The sequence below is a fragment of the Magnolia sinica genome, chromosome 10 (assembly GCF_029962835.1).
Source record: "Magnolia sinica isolate HGM2019 chromosome 10, MsV1, whole genome shotgun sequence".
Classification (NCBI taxonomy): Eukaryota; Viridiplantae; Streptophyta; class Magnoliopsida; order Magnoliales; family Magnoliaceae; genus Magnolia; species Magnolia sinica.
The window spans coordinates 20,490,361-20,507,132 of NC_080582.1; the positions used below are offsets into that span (position 1 = coordinate 20,490,361).

Sequence of the window (16,772 nt, forward strand, 5' to 3'; positions counted from 1 at the left end):
CTGCGACGTCTTTACAGGGTGGTGGGAAGCGGATGACGTAGTGAGTAAGCTCTGTGGGGCCCACTATAATTCATGTATTTTATCCACTCTATCCGTTCATTTTACCATATAATTTTATGATTTTAGCCCAAAAAGTGAAGCATATCCAAAGCTCAAGCAGACCACACCACATAAAATAGTGCGAACTAAACATCTACCATTAAAAAATCCTTAGGGGCCAAAGAAGTTTTGGATCAAGTGGATATTTGTTCTTTTCCTTCATCCAAGTCTTTGTGATCTTATGAACAAGTTGGATGAAAAATAAACAACACTGTAGGCCCTATGAAGGTTTCAACGGTGGAAATCATTATTCCTATTGTTTCTTGCGGTATGGTCCGTTTGAGCTTTGGATATGTTTCAAATTTGGGCTCAACCCCTAAAATGATCTGGAAAAACAGATGGCTAGTGTGGATAAACCATGTACATTCGCAGTGGGCCCAACAAAGTTTACTTAGTACTGTAATAGTGTATTTAAGCCGATTAGGTGAGACCCTGGACACACTCAAGACCATACAGCCCCTACGGTGGCGTCCAACTTATACTCACAGTGTTCATAATATCGATACTATCAGCCGATATTATCGGTATCGCAGTGCAACGACACGATATCCTTCGAAAGAGACCAAGAAAGTAAACAATATATATATATATATATATATATATATATATATATATATATATATATATATATATATATATATATATATATATTACGCATGCATACACTCACGCTAGTAGAATTTAAAGAGAGAGAGAGAGAGAGAGAGAGAGAGAGAAACTAGATTTCAGTACCTGTACAAGAGATCGTCATCATCGAAAGCTTCCATTTGGTGGGCCATTCGAATCGAAGCTTCTTTCGTAGGTTAGTGCAAACAAAATCTCCAATTTGGGAGAGAAATCCGTCAAAATCTAAAGAAATCCGAGTATTTGGGCAACATCGGGGGAAATCCTCGTCGAAATCTGGAGAATCTTCGCTGAAATCCGAAGATTTCGGAGATTTCGGAGATATTTTGGGGCCGGAACCCTCTCTGCTTGGGAAAAAAGGGCGTCCGGCCCTTTTTTTGGAATAGAGTGGTGTACCGCACACCACCGACTAGTGTGTTGACGTCACCAAGTTCTATGGGTCCCATTATGAGGTATGAGTTATATCCAAACCGTTCGTCCATTTGGCGAGCTCGTCGTAAGGCTTGAGCCAAAAAATAAGACAGATCCAAAGATCAAGTGGACCACACTGAAAACAGTAGTGGAAGATTGAACGTCTACCATTGAAACCCTTTTGGGGGTCACAAAAGTGTTGGATCGATATGATATTTGTTTTTCCTCATCTAGATTTGTGCGACCTAATGAATGGATTGGATGAAAAATAAACGTTATGGTGGGCCCTACAAATGTTTTAACGGTGAGAATCAGTCCCCACTGTTATTTGTGGTGTGGGCCACCTGAGCTTTGGATATTACTCATTTGATCTAAAATGATCTCTCCAAATGCATGCACGGTATAGGTATAATAAATACACTCCTGTGGGGCCCATTTAATTTTGAACCGTTCATACAACTCGAGTTGGAGGAGCGTCTGCGACGTCTTCGCAGGGTGGTGGGAAGCGGACGACGTCGTGAGTAAACTCTGTGGGGCGCACTATAATTCGTGTATTTTATCCGCTCTATCCATTCATTTTACCATATAATTTTATGATTTTAGCCCAAAAAGTGAAGCATATCCAAAGCTCAAGCGGACCACACCACATAAAATAGTGCGAACTGAATGTCTACCATTAAAAAATCCTTAGGGGCCAAAGAAGTTTTGGATCAAGTGGATATTTGTTCTTTTCATTCATCCAAGTCTTTGTGATCTTATGAACAGGTTGGATGAAAAATAAACATCACTATAGGCCCTATGAAGGTTTCAACGGTGGAAATCATTATTCCTATTGTTTATTGCGGTATGGTCCGTTTGAGCTTTGGATATGTTTCAAATTTGGGCTCAACCCCTAAAATGATCTGGAAAAATAGATGGCTAGTTTGGATAAACCATGTACATTCGCAGTGGGCCCAACAAAGTTTACTTAGTACTGTAATAGTGTATTTACGTCGATTAGGTGAGAACCTGGACACACTCAAGACCGTACAGCCCCTACGTTGGGGTCCAACTTATACTCACAGTGTTCGTAATATCGATACTATCGGCCAATATTATCGGTATCGCAGTCCAATGACACGATATCCTTCGAAAGAGACCAAGAAAGTAAACAAAAAATAATATACACACACACACACACACACACACACACACACACACACACACACATATATATATATATATATATATATTACACAGACGGCATCATTTTCCAAAAAAAGAAAAAAAAGAAAAAAAGAAAAAAAGAAAAAAAAGAGAAACTAGATTTCAATACCTGTACAAGAGATCGTCATCATCGGAAGCTTCCATTTGGTGGGCCATTCGAATCGAAGCTTCTTTCGTAGGTTAGTGCAAACAAAATCTCCGATTTGGGAGAGAAATCCGTCAAAATCTGAAGAAATCCGAGTATTTGGGCGACATCGGGGGAAATCCTCGTCGAAATCTGGAGAATCTTCGCCGAAATCCGAAGATTTTGGAGATTTCAGAGATATTTTGGGGCCGGAACCCTCTCTGCTTGGGAATAGAGTGGTGTACCGCACACCACCGACTGGTGTGTTGACGTCACCAAGTTCTGTGGGTCCCATCATGAGGTATGAGTTATATCCAAACCGTTCATCCATTTGGCGAGCTCGTCGTAAGGCTTGAGCCAAAAAATAAGACAGATCCAAAGATCAAGTGGACCACACTGAATACAGTATTGGAAGATTGAACGTCTACCATAGAAACCCTTTTGGGGGTCACAAAAGTTTTAGATCGATATGATATTTGTTTTTCCTCCTCATCTAGATTTATGCGACCTAATGAATGGATTGGATGAAAAATAAACGTTATGGAGGGCCCTACAAATGTTTTAACGGTGAGAATCAGTCCCCACTGCTATTTGTGGTGTGGTCCACCTGAGCTTTGGATATTACTCACTTGATCTAAAATGATCTCTCCAAATGCGTGCATAGTATAGATATAATAAATACACTACTGTGGGGCCCATTTAATTTTGAACCGTTCATACAACTCGAGCTGGAGGAGCGTCTACGACGTCTTTGCAAGGTGGTGGGAAGCGGATGACGTGGTGAGTAAACTCTGTGGGGCCCACTATAATTCGTGTATTTTATCCGCTCTGTCCATTCATTTTACCATATAATTTTATGATTGTATCCCAAAAAGTGAAGCATGTCCAAAGCTCAAGTGGACCACACCACATAAAATAGTGCGAATTGAACGTCTACCATTAAAAAATCCTTGGGGGCCAAAGAAGTTTTGGATCAAGTGGATATTTGTTCTTTTCCTTCATCCAAGTCTTTGTGATCTTATGAACATGTTGGATGAAAAATAAACATCACTGTAGGCCCTATGAAGGTTCCAATGGTGGAAATCATTATTCCTATTGTTTCTTGCGGTATGGTCCGTTTGAGCTTTGGATATGTTTCAAATTTGTGCTCAACCCCTAAAATGATCTGGAAAAACGGATGGCTAGTGTCGATAAACCATGTACATTCGCAGTGGGCCCAACAAAGTTTACTTAAGTACTGTAATAGTGTATTTGAGTGGATTAGGTGAGGCCCTGGACTCACCCAAGACCGTACAGCCCCTACGGTGGGGTCCAACTTATACTCACAGTATTCGTAATATCGATACTATTGGTATCGCAGTCCAAAGACACGATATCCTTCGAGAGAGACCAAGAAAGTAAAAATAAAAATAAAAATATTACGCAAATGGCATCATTTTCCGAAAAAATCAAAAAAAATTAAAAAAAAATAGAGAGAGAAACTAGATTTCAGTACCTGTACAAGAGATCGTCATCATCGGAAGCTTCCATTTGGTGGGCCATTCGAATCGAAGCTTCTTTCGTAGGTTAGTGCAAACAAAATCTCCGATTTGGGAGAGAAATCCGTCAAAATCTGAAGAAATCCGAGTATTTGGGCGACATCGGGGGAAATCCTCGTCGAAATCTGGAGAATCTTCGCCGAAATCTGAAGATTTCGGAGATTTCGGAGATATTTTGGGGCCGGAACCCTCTCTGCTTGGGAAGCCCTTTTTTTGGAATAGAGTGGTGTACCGCACACCACCGACTGGTGTGTTGACATCACCAAGTTATGTGGGTCCCATCATGAGGTATGTGTTATATCCAAACCGTTCATCCATTTGGTGAGCTCGTCATAAGGCTTGAGCCAAAAAATAAGACAAATCCAAAGATCAAGTGGACCACACTAAAAACGGTAGTGGAAGATTGAATGTCTACCATAGAAACCCTTTTGGGGGTCACAAAAGTTTTCGATCGATATGATATTTGTTTTTCCTCCTCATCTAGATTTGTGCGACCTAATGAATGGATTGGATGAAAAATAAACGTTATGGTGGGCCCTACAAATGTTTTAACGGTGAGAATCAGTCCCCACTGTTATTTGTGGTGTGGGCCACCTGAGCTTTGGATATTACTCATTTGATCTAAAATGATCTCTCCAAATGCATGCACGATATAGGTATAATAAATACACTCCTGTGGGGCCCATTTAATTTTGAACCATTCATACAACTCGAGCTGGAGGAGCATTTGCGACGTCTTTGCAGGGTGGTGGGAAGCAGATGACGTAGTGAGTAAACTCTGTGGGGCCCACTATAATTCGTGTATTTTATCCTCTCTGTCCATCATTTTACCTTATAATTTTATGATTTTAGCCCAAAAAGTGAAGCATATCCAAAGATCAAGTGGTCCACACCACATAAAATAGTGCGAATTGAACGTCTACCATTAAAAAATCCTTGGAGGCCAAAGAAGTTTTGGATCAAGTGGATATTTGTTCTTTTCATTCATCCAAGTCTTTGTGATCTTATGAACAGGTTGGATGAAAAATAAACATCACTGTAGGCACTATGAAGGTTCCAACGGTGGAAATCATTATTCCCATTATTTCTTGCGGTATGGTCCGTTTGAGCTTTGGATATGTTTCAAATTTGGGCTCAACCCCTAAAATGACCTGGAAAAATGGATGGCTAGTGTGGATAAACCATGTACATTCGCAGTAGGCCCAACAAAGTTTACTTAGTACTGTAATAGTGTATTTGAGTGGATTAGGTGAGACCCTGGACTCACCCAAGACCGTACAGCCCCTACGGTGGGGTCCAACTTATACTCACAGTGTTCGTAATATTGATACTATCGGCCGATATTATCGGTATCGCAGTCCAACGACATGATATCCTTCGAAAGAGACCAAGAAAGTAAAAATAAAAATAAAAATATTACGCAAACGGCATCATTTTCCGAAAAAATCAAAAAAAAAAGAAGAGAGAATCTAGATTTCAGTACCTGTACAAGAGATCGTCATTATCGGAAGCTTCCATTTGGTGGGTCATTCGAACCGAAGCTTCTTTCGTAGGCTAGTGCAAACAAAATTTCCGATTTGGGAGAGAAATCCGTTAAAATCTGAAGAAATCCAAGTATTTGGGCGACATCAGGAGAAATCCTCGTCGAAATCTAGAGAATCTTCGCCGAAATCCGAAGATTTGGTAGATTTGGGAGATATTTTGGGGCCGGAACCCTCTCTGCTTAGGAAAAAAAGGGCGTCCGGCCCTTTTTTTGGAATAGAGTGGTGTACCGCACACCACCAACTAGTGTGTTGACGTCACCAAGTTCTATGGGTCCCATCATGAGGTATGTGTTATATCCAAACTGTTCGTCCATTTGGCGAGCTCGTCGTAAGGCTTAAGCCAAAAACTAAGACAGATCCAAAGATCAAGTGGACCACACGGAAAACAGTAGTGGAAGATTGAACGTCTACCATTGAAACCCTTTTGGGGGTCACAAAAGTTTTGGATTGATATGATATTTTTTTTCCTCCTCATCTAGATTTGTGCGACCTAATGAATGGATTGGACGAAAAATAAACATTATGGTGGGCCCTACAAACGTTTTAACGGTGAGAATCAGTCCCCACTGCTATTTGTGGTGTGGTCCACTTGACCTTTGGATATTACTCATTTGATCTAAAATGATCTCTCCAAATGCGTGCACGGTATAGATATAATAAATACACTCCTGTGGGGCCCATTTAATTTTGAACCATTCATACAACTCAAGCTGGAGGAGCGTCTGCAACGTCTTTGCAGGGTGGTGGGAAGCGAATGACGTAGTGAGTAAACTCTGTGGGGCCCACTATAATTCGTGTATTTTATCCGCTCTATCCATTCATTTTACGATGTAATTTTATGATTTTAGCCCAAAAAGTGAAGCATATCCAAAGCTCAAGCGGACCACACCACATAAAATAGTGCGAATTGAACGTCTACCATTAAAAAATCCTTGGGGGCCAAAGAAGTTTTGGATCAAGTGGATATTTGTTCTTTTCCTTCATCCAAGTCTTTGTGATCTTATGAACAGGTTGGATGAAAAATAAACATCATTGTAGGCCCTATGAAGGTTTCAACGGTGGAAATCATTATTCCTATTGTTTCTTGCGGTATGGTCCGTTTGAGCTTTGGATATGTTTCAAATTTGCGCTCAACCCCTAAAATGATCTGGAAAAACGGATGGCTAGTGTGGATAAACCATGTACATTTGCAGTGGGCCCAACAAAGTTTATTTAGTACTGTAATAGTGTATTTGAGTGGATTAGGTGAGACCCTGGACTCACCCAAGACCGTACAGCCCGTACGGTGGGGTCCAACTTGACGTGTGTATTCTGCATCCACTCTATCCATCCATTTTTTCAAATCATTTTACAGTATAATCCCAATAATTAAGAAGATCCAATTATCAGGTGGACTATACTAGTTGAACATGGTACCATTAAAAACTTCTTAGGGTGCACCTTAATTTTCCCTATATTTTATTAGGCATCAAATCTGTTGATAACTTCACATAAGTTTGAATGAAGATAAAAAAACAATTATCAGCTTGATCCAAAACTTTTGTGGCCCGCTAATGGTCAATCACCATTGTTACCTATGATATGGTCTACTTGATTATTGGATCTGCTTAATTTTTTGCATAATGTCCTAAAAATGATATGGAAAAACAGATGGATGGGGTGGATACTGGATATAGTTGTCTTGGTTCAATCGGACAATGCATAGCTTAGGACCCTATACAAAGGAAACCTATTATGTGCCCTTCTGTTTTGAGATTTTATGATTTAAAAGTGTGTATTGAGGTCTTTTTTTGAATAATCCCTGGAGTTTCATTGAAAAATTCAACAATTTTCCCAATGTTTCCCCATGTTTCCCAAAAAGTGCAATAAATTATGCAATATAAACAATATATCCCACGCGATAACCGATACATATCTGTATCCCAAGGGTGCGATACATGGCGCAATACCGATATTTCAAACACTGTACTCACTCAACCCACAACAAACACAAGAGACACATGTGGGTTATTACATGGAGCGCTCTAAATCATCTTATCATCATCCATCAAGAAGGTGAGCCGCACACAATAATGATTGACCATCGCAGTCCTTCAATAGTACTGTTCCTACTGCTCAATTTACTTTAGTTCTTCCGTATGCATGGGGCTCTGCTATGTTATCTAAAGGAGGTTCCTCTACTATGTTATCTTTCTTGATGATTTTTTATCATGGTACTTGGAATTATTTTATGTTCCTTAAATAAGAACTTTTACGCACTTCTACTGAATTTGCTACAATGATTAGTACCCAATTTTCTACAAAAGTTAGAAAAAACTGGGATCTGATTCTGGAAACTATGTATCAACTTCTTATTTTAGCAATTATTTCTTCCCATAATACTCTTCCACAAAGTTCTTGTCTTTACAATCCCCAACAGAATGCCATTATATGTTTCTTCTACAAAATAACTTTAAAACAGTAATAAAAACATATTCAAACATGAATGCATTATAGTTACTCTTTTTTTAGCAGGCGAGCAGAAACAGGGCATAAAATAGTTCAATGATTTCCATGCTAAGACACGTAAGGATATATGACGTTAGAATGAGAAGCAAACACCTGACCAAGACTAGCAGCAGCTATCGGCTGATCCTCAAACTCTTTGAACAATACATCAACTGGAGCTCCCAGTTCCTTCCGTATGAAATCTCTTGCACTCTTAGCCGAAAATGCAGGGACCCGATCCTGCATCATTTTGCACAAAATCCATATGAACCTTGGTTGAGAAATTAGGTTTTATGAAGAATTTATGTTTTATAATCGAACAAAAACTAAGTTACAGATTAATTCCCTTAACACGCATACAAGAATTCTCCAACAAAGCAACATTTTGAAGTGGTTTCAGGATTTCTGGTTACATTCAACAGAGGAAGAACTGAGAGCAGTGGACTTCAGAAAAACAGAGCACTGTACACAAGCAACATACAACAACAATAAAAGCATATGAAGAAAAAAGAGAAACTGCATTTGGATGAAAGGGATATCATATGCAGTTATGCAAGGTTTCACCTTCGACCAAATACTTCAATATAAAATCTTTCAGATCCAAGCTAAAACTTTTATCGCAATAATGGGCAGAAATCAATGCCAAAATCTTGCAAGATTTCCACCTTTTTGTTTGGATGCCTACCAATATATATATAGCAATGGTGAAACTTTTTAAAATCAAAATATTAGAGCATTAGCCTTTATCTAAATTCAACCTGAAGATCTTACTTCTCATTGTCACCAAACAATGATTTTGACATCATATTTAACTAACTAGAAGGATATCATAATTTATATCACTTCTCACTTCAACCAAATAATGATTTTGATGCCTACTTAAGTAACCAAAATGCTTCCAAGTTATAAATAAAAACAATGACAACAAATAATCTAATCACACATTAACCATTTTGAACTTCGAATTATAAAGGCTCACAGAGACTCCTCCAAGAGCACATTTTAGAAGGTGTTCGCGGAGGAAAAAGTCAAAACAGAGATGAGAAACCCCACCCCACCCTAGAAACCCAACAAGGTGGAAAACAATGGAAAAGAAGTTGGAATCTAATGTTTTGTTGTGCAATCCATTTCCATGGAAATGTTGAAAGGTCAATATCAAGAGGAGTCTCTTGTTACCATGGAAATATGAATGGATTAGATTATTGGAAAGGAACAATTCATTCATTTTCTGAGGTAAAGCATAGTAGTGACAGTCAATTTCCACAGCTACTTTTCGTAATACAAACAGTGGAAAACATGATATATGGAAATCAATTTCATTTCTACCCATTCCAGCTTCCCAAACAGCCTTAAGAGAAAGATTCCCACAAAGCGAAAGAGAACCAAATTAAAGAAGACACTAAAAAGAACTAGAATCAATTAATCTAAATTCTATCAAATAAACTTAGAATCAATGTTCAAAGTATCAATATCGCTACAAGTTTCACCGGCCAGGGATACGGAAACAATATCGATATCGCCGATAATATCGTTGATAACCAGAAATGCAGGGAAGCATGGGAAAAACGGTGGAATTTTCAACAAAACTTTAGGAAATGTTAAAATGTACATATTTGCATATTTAGAAATTTAAAAAAAAAAAAAAAAAAAAAAGAAGAAGAAGAAGAAGAAGAAGAAGAAGAAGCAAAAAGAATGCATACATAACAAGTTTCCATTTAATGGGGCCTTAAAAGCATGTGTTGTTGTAAAAAACCAGTCTAACCATCTCATCTGACCTAATTAACCATCCAACATTCCATCCAAACATTCATTGATATTGCAAAATATCAACAACACATGATATTTCACCAAGAAATCATCAACCATTGTAAAGGAAATGAAAGATTGTGGTCTCATTATCGCGTATATTGCATTATCGATAATATCGAGATAGTATCAATATTATCAATAACAAATTGAACACTATGTACAACCATGTACCCATGAAAAAAAAAAAAATTGAAATAAATTTTTTTCTAATAACAAAATTTTGATGATATCAATATGTTGGCGATACTATTGAAATATCGTTCATGAGGTTGATGCTACTTTATACAGGAGTTTGGTTGGGGCTTTTTTTTTAATCTCAAAAACACTGGACCAGAAATTGCCTTTGCAATTGGACTTGTAGCCGACGTTTATGCAGTGGGGTTGGAGAGCTGTTGCCTTGCCTTTCTCTAGTTGGTCATTTTCATATACCAAGGGATGGGGGCAAATAGGTTTTCAACACTTATGATACAAGCATTACCTAAAATAAAGGTTTGGATCCACTAGAAATGTTGATGCATTGGCAATACAAGAGACACCTACAATTTACATAGTTGAAAATATTGGCGATTACATTAGCGATATTGATACATTGGCGATACTTAGCGATACATTGCTAATAACTAAAATTTCTGATACTACCAGCATTATCGGTATCGCTACCAGTGTTATCGGTATCGCTGAGCTAGAGATAAAGATAATATCAGAGATAATTCGAGCACTGCTTAGAATTGAGTTATGTTAAAGTCTTCACAAAAATTATCTTTCATTACTTGTCAAAACATGAAACCATACGCTCAAATATCATGCCTTCAAGAATGTGTCAACATGAACACCCTTGTGCCAATATATGATTTCCTGTTGAAAGACCCGCAAGATTTTTATTTATTTTATTTTTTTTAACAAATTTCATCTCTGGTAAAATGAAATGGATGCAAGAATCAGACCCAGTTGAAACTGTTGGAGGAAGATCTATTCTTTCTTGCCAAGTCTAGAGGCAGAAACAGGGAAAACATGTAGTGAAGTTCAACCTCGTGAAACAAACCTCCAAATATACCTGATGTGTTAGTGGGCAATCATGACAACCAATTCAATTAATTAGCATTGACATGAACTTGCTAAACTGAACCAACAGTAGAAACTAGATATGGTTCCTCTCTTCAAGTGGCTCTACGTCCAAATGTGCCTTCCTCTTCTATAGCCACTTTAACCCATTCAGGCAAATCATCTCTTGTCGTATCAACCTTTTCACTGGATAATCGATTCTAGGGCATCTGATCATATTTTTGGTAACCATAATTCTTTTTCCTTCTTTAACCTTGTTTCATCTAATATATCTGCTACGTTAGTTGATGGTACCTCATCCAACATTGTTGGACTTGGTACTGCTCAACCAAATGCATTTGTGTCCTTATCATTTGTCTTGTTTATGCCCCAAATTTCCTTTTTGTTATTTATTTATAACTAAAAAAATCTCTAAATTGTTCTGTCACATTATTTCTTTCTCACTATGTTTCTTAGGACCTCAAGACGAGTATGATGATTGGTGGAGGTTGTAAAATGAATGGTCTATACTATTTGGAGAGAGAATCAATAGGTGTTGCCTTGCTTCTTGACGGTCCTGTAATTTAGTGACATCATCGTTTGGGTGCAAGACCAATACTTCGAATACTGGTTAGATGTAGGATGTTCGGTGCAAGAACATATACCCTTACAAAAAGCGATGAGAAAATCACCTTCAGCCAAAGGCACTGGGGATTGGGGAAGACTCCGGAAAATGATCTTTTGACGGGATAGAAGGAATGATAGAGGACACGTTAGTAGGCACTCTATCTCCTCTTTTTCAACATCTTGAGTAAAACTACAGGGGTGGATCTACACATTGCATAAGACCCTTCTCCATGGACAAAGTTACATTTGGCACAATAGGGAGGGTAGTAGAACCTTCTTCAAATTGCAATGATCGTCCTCACTCAAAGAAGTATAGAGTATGTTCAAAAAGCATAACATTAGTTGATACATAATGTGTATGACTAACTAGATTATAACAATTGTAACTATGCTAAGTACAAGAATAACCAACAAACATGCACTTCACAGCTTTTTATTCAAATTTATCGGAAACAAGGTCATACCGATGCACGAACCACACACAACCGAATACCTTAGGAGGAATTGAAAAAAATTTATGTTAAGGGTATGGAACAAAAAAAATGAGACTTTCCACCTAGGACTAATGAAGGCATCCGGTTTATCAAATAACATGCAATTAGAACTGCATCATTCTAAAATAAAAATAAAAATCGGATGCCCTGGTGACCTCAAGTAAATGACAATTCTTATGCTCTGCTACTCCATTCTGTTGTGGTGTATGAGCACATGAAGTTTGGTGAATAATGCCATGAGATAGGAGATAGGAGTCAAAGTCCTGTGATACATATTCCCTAGCATTATCTACCCTCAAAATACACATTTTAACATTAAACTGAGTTTGTGTTTGCATAAGAAATTCCTTAAAATAAGTGAACACCTCAAAACAACCCTTCAACAAATATAACCATGCCATTCTACAGCAATTATCACAAAGATAACAAAATATTTAAAATCAAATAACCGCACTGGACCCAAATATCAAAATGTATCACATAGAAAATTTTATCCTCATGGGAGAGGAATGACACTCTATAATGCTTTTTGAACTCACAAGCCTCGCACTCTAACCCACAAAAGACAACGAGGGGACAAGACTAACTATTTAAGGATGAACGAGCCTCGAATGCCACTGATGAGGAGAGGCTTCGGCCCATAATGCAATTTCAGCCCCAGATATTCCGCTATCAAGGTAACAGAGCCCGTTCACTTCATGTCCTCCACCAATCATCCTCCCCGACTCTAAATCCTGAAATTCACAATAGGAAGGATAGAATTTGACAAGACGATTTAAAGAGTAAACTTAGAGGAAACCTAGGAATGTACAGTACTGATGATAATGAAAGAGTTGGAGTAGGATGAACAATACCCACCCCAAAATACACAAGTTGAAATACCATCACCTAATGTTGCGAAAAAAATTGGTAAAGACTAAACTAACTAAGACAACATGCTGTGTATACTGGTCATGTGATCGAAAGCACCAGAATCAATTATCTAAGAAATACACTCAAAAGAAGTAAAACAAGTTATACCTGATTGGGCAAAAATAGTTGTGGAGGATGAGGCATGAGTGGAGCGATCTTTCAGAATCTTAGCATACTCTTCCTTTGACATAGTAATTGTGTCACCTGAGGTACTCGGCTCAATATGGGTGGAGGTAGACTTGGAGACATAACCCTTAAAACCATCATCCGATGAGCAAACCTAATTTGCCCAAACTAGTCTTTCAACAAGATCCCAACATGTGTCAATTGTATGCTCAATAAGGCCACAATGTGTACGTTGTCGATTACCACGGCCACTGCTTAAAGTTTGTGCTACAACAACACCATGTATTCCTACCTCCAACACGACCTCCCCCAACATCTCTACCAACAAACCGTCCGCCACAACCACAACCACCTTGACTACCCCCATCTCCTCTATCGGAAGCAGAGATAAATGTAGACCAATCAGATGAGGATGAACCTTGTAAATTCATACTAGTTGTACGTTGAACTTTGGCGAATGGATCTGTGATGGATGGAATTTCACTACCTTTAAGGGTCTGAGCTCTATCAAGCCCCAACTCAATGCGGAGGCCCGAGAGAAATTTAGCAACACAAAATTCCTCTCTTAGTCGTCGCATAGTCTCATAATTTGTCAACGAGGACTAGTACATATTTAATTCTTCCCACATGCTTCACAAAGAATAGTACTCTCCCACACTCTTATCTCCTTGCTGGAAGGAGAAAATATTTTAGAGTAATTCATAGATACGAGTCAAATTCTTCTCACCCAAATACATCTCATTCAAGTTTTCCAAACTTCTTTCATCATCTTGAAGAAAATGACATTCGCAATGATATGTGGTTCCATACGATTCCACAACAACACTCTAATCTGAGCATCTTCAGCCACCCAATCTTCATACTCAATTAAAGTTTCTGCAAGTTTCGGGAAAGTTAAACACTTTAACTTTCTTTTTCTCGTAAGAAAGACTTCTACGGATGTGGCCCACTGTAGGTAATTTGCTCCATTTAAGTTCTGTTGATGTGATTTGGAGACTCATTGACTCAAATGGAAATATGATATTATTTACGTCTCACTCTTGACATCCATATTCCGTAAAATATGAAACTAGAACACAAAAAGGTAAGAACTTTCAACTTAAATCTTACACAAACAAACTTCCAGGATGATATATATTCCGTAAAATATGAAACTTGAACACAAAAAGGTAAGAACTTTCAACTTAATCTTACACAAACAAACTTCCAGGATGATATATATCCATGAACATAATCAATTAGAACTTTACTTGCTTTATGGCTTTCATCCGCGCACTTGATCTTCAATCATGGCCATCAAAAAAACTTCAGACACAACTCATCTTCAAATCTGACCTTTGCCTTCAAATCAGACCATAAATCCACTCTTAACGATCGATGGTCCACTTTGACTCATCACAGTGATAGAACATAAAAGTGAACCTTACAAACCTTCACAGTACATGATTACACAACCCACCAAGTGGTGGCACAATAAGGGAATGGATTAAACTTAGGTCAGCCCGAAACACGTTAAGGTTTCACCAGAAGAAGAAGAAAGAAGAAGACAGAACCAATGTATTCTGTAACGGTTGCGGTGGCCATGACGGCCACCACCTTTACCTTTACGATACAGGTCGTAATGACTGTTATGGCCCCTATAATGGCCGTTACGGTCTCTTTTTTATTGAAATAAGTGGCATGTGTAGACCCCAGAAAGGCCATCAACAACTATAACATGCTCAATGAAATTCACAGTTCCAAGGTAACATGTTCTTGTTGCTGATTTCATTTAATTTGAATTTCTGCTTATCTAGATCCATATCCTACTTACATGGCTCAAAAAAATCCATCCTAATTCACCATAATTCACAGCTATCATAATTTTGAAGAGAGGATGGCATAAGCTATAGTTTCTTTCTTACAATTTAGTTTAAAAAGTTACATGCATATGATCAGACATACTACAATATTTCAAGCGGTAAATAAAGCAATAAGAAAGCAACAACAATGCCCTGATGGATCTCAATGCTTATTTGCAAAAAGGTACAGTTTAGGGCTTCTAGAAATGAAGAAAATAGGGATTTCAACACCAAACAAAGCCCTGACATGCATAGAAGCAAATGAGTAGGCACTAGCATGCCTCAACATCCAAAAGCACTAAGATTTGGACTGAAATAATTAGCTTCAAACAAGAAGCCCCAACTCTTCAAAATTATCATCACCATCATTGTCATTGTAGCCTTGTCCCATCCAAGACCCAACTCTTCAAAATGACAAGCAGAAATAAGCATCCAAAATTTTCATAAAATAAAATTAAAAAATAATAATAATAATAATAATTTTATGTAAAAAAAAAAAAAAAAAACTACCAAGAGTAGAATACTGAATTCAGCTCATTAAACTTTGGGTTGAAAGTCTTTGAAATACATCTTGGACAACCTCGTAATGTTTCAGGTCAATGAAGATTTGGAAACTGAGATAGGCAAATGGACATGAATAGTGCCAATGAGTAAAATTTTCAGCACTAAATCTTATTTGAAATGGATCATAAGATTGAAGATATAGTGCCTCACATCCAGTTACTGAACTGCCTCCTATAACTATCAAGACCAGACCTTTGCTACATTGGGCTTTTTGATTGGGAACATTTTAGATGACTATGTTGATAATTCACTACGATCCCTGTTGTTTTATTATGATTCGAAGCAATGATAGTGAAAGGCTAGAAATGCACAGCCATCATTTGCTATATACATAGTAGAAGCTGTGTTGATAATTCACGACGATCCCTGTGCACTTGATTATGATTCGAAGCAAAGAAAGTGAAAGGCTAGAAATGCACAGCCAGAATTTTCTATATACATGTAGAAGCCCTCATAATCCTTTGACACTACTCAACAATTCAAGAAATCTTCTATCACATCAACATGCAGTGACTTTGGAATCTTAAATCAGTAGCTGGAAAATAATGCAGTTACTCCATCTTGAAGAGAACTCCTCGGTAGTTGGCAACACACAGTTGCCTAATGAACACTGCTTTTCAACTAAAAAATTGTGGTGGTCACACCATGCACAACAGAATTTGAAGCCACCCAGAATCAGGACGGGAAAGTAATCAATATGCTATTGAGTATGAGAGCGAAGTATTGAATGTTGATGAATTTAATCTTGCCACAGTTAAGTATGCCATGACTGGTATCTTACCTATCATGGACAGTTGCTTCCAACCACACATAAGTTAGCTGAGACCAGTTAGTTACATTACCCCGACAAAGGACTTGGTGCTACAGTTTATTGTCTTAAAGTTGCATCAAGTTAGAAGAATACTCATGTCATCCTCATTCAGGCATTATAAAATAGGGAGAAAAGATGTAGTCAGAAGCATTTCAGTGACTAAAGAAGTCATACCTGCAACTTGGCAAGCTCCTCAACAAACTCTATTGGGAATAAATCAGACCTTGTTGACGATAGCTGTCCTAGTTTGATAAAAGTTGGCCCAAGCTGCAATACACGTTCTCTCAACCATGAAGCAGTTTTTCTCCTTCTGGTTTTCTGTATGATACAGAGCATAAAATTATCAGAAGCCAAACAATGTCATTCAAACTTATCAGAATTCAAATAGAGGTAAATAATTTGGGTGAGAACAAAAATGTCATGGGAATACCAAGTGACCAACTGGAAATGATAATTATAAATAAAACAGATCTTTGCATCACCAATGCAGAGAAGTAGGCTAAGGAATGCCTTT

At 38.0% G+C, this 16,772-nt stretch overlaps 1 protein-coding gene across 2 annotated transcripts in view; it reads right to left on the reverse strand.

The window, feature by feature from the left end:
* Nucleotides 1–16,772, reverse strand: part of LOC131258139 (protein ACTIVITY OF BC1 COMPLEX KINASE 7, chloroplastic) — a 137,726-nt gene that overhangs the window by 105,107 nt on the left and 15,847 nt on the right. For both annotated transcript variants that reach the window (XM_058259248.1, XM_058259249.1), the window contains 2 exons: nt 16,433–16,576; nt 8,148–8,273 (listed from right to left, as the gene is read on the reverse strand). In XM_058259248.1, coding sequence (XP_058115231.1) covers nt 8,148–8,273; nt 16,433–16,576 — 270 coding nt within the window. The remainder of the gene's footprint in view (nt 1–8,147; nt 8,274–16,432; nt 16,577–16,772) is intronic.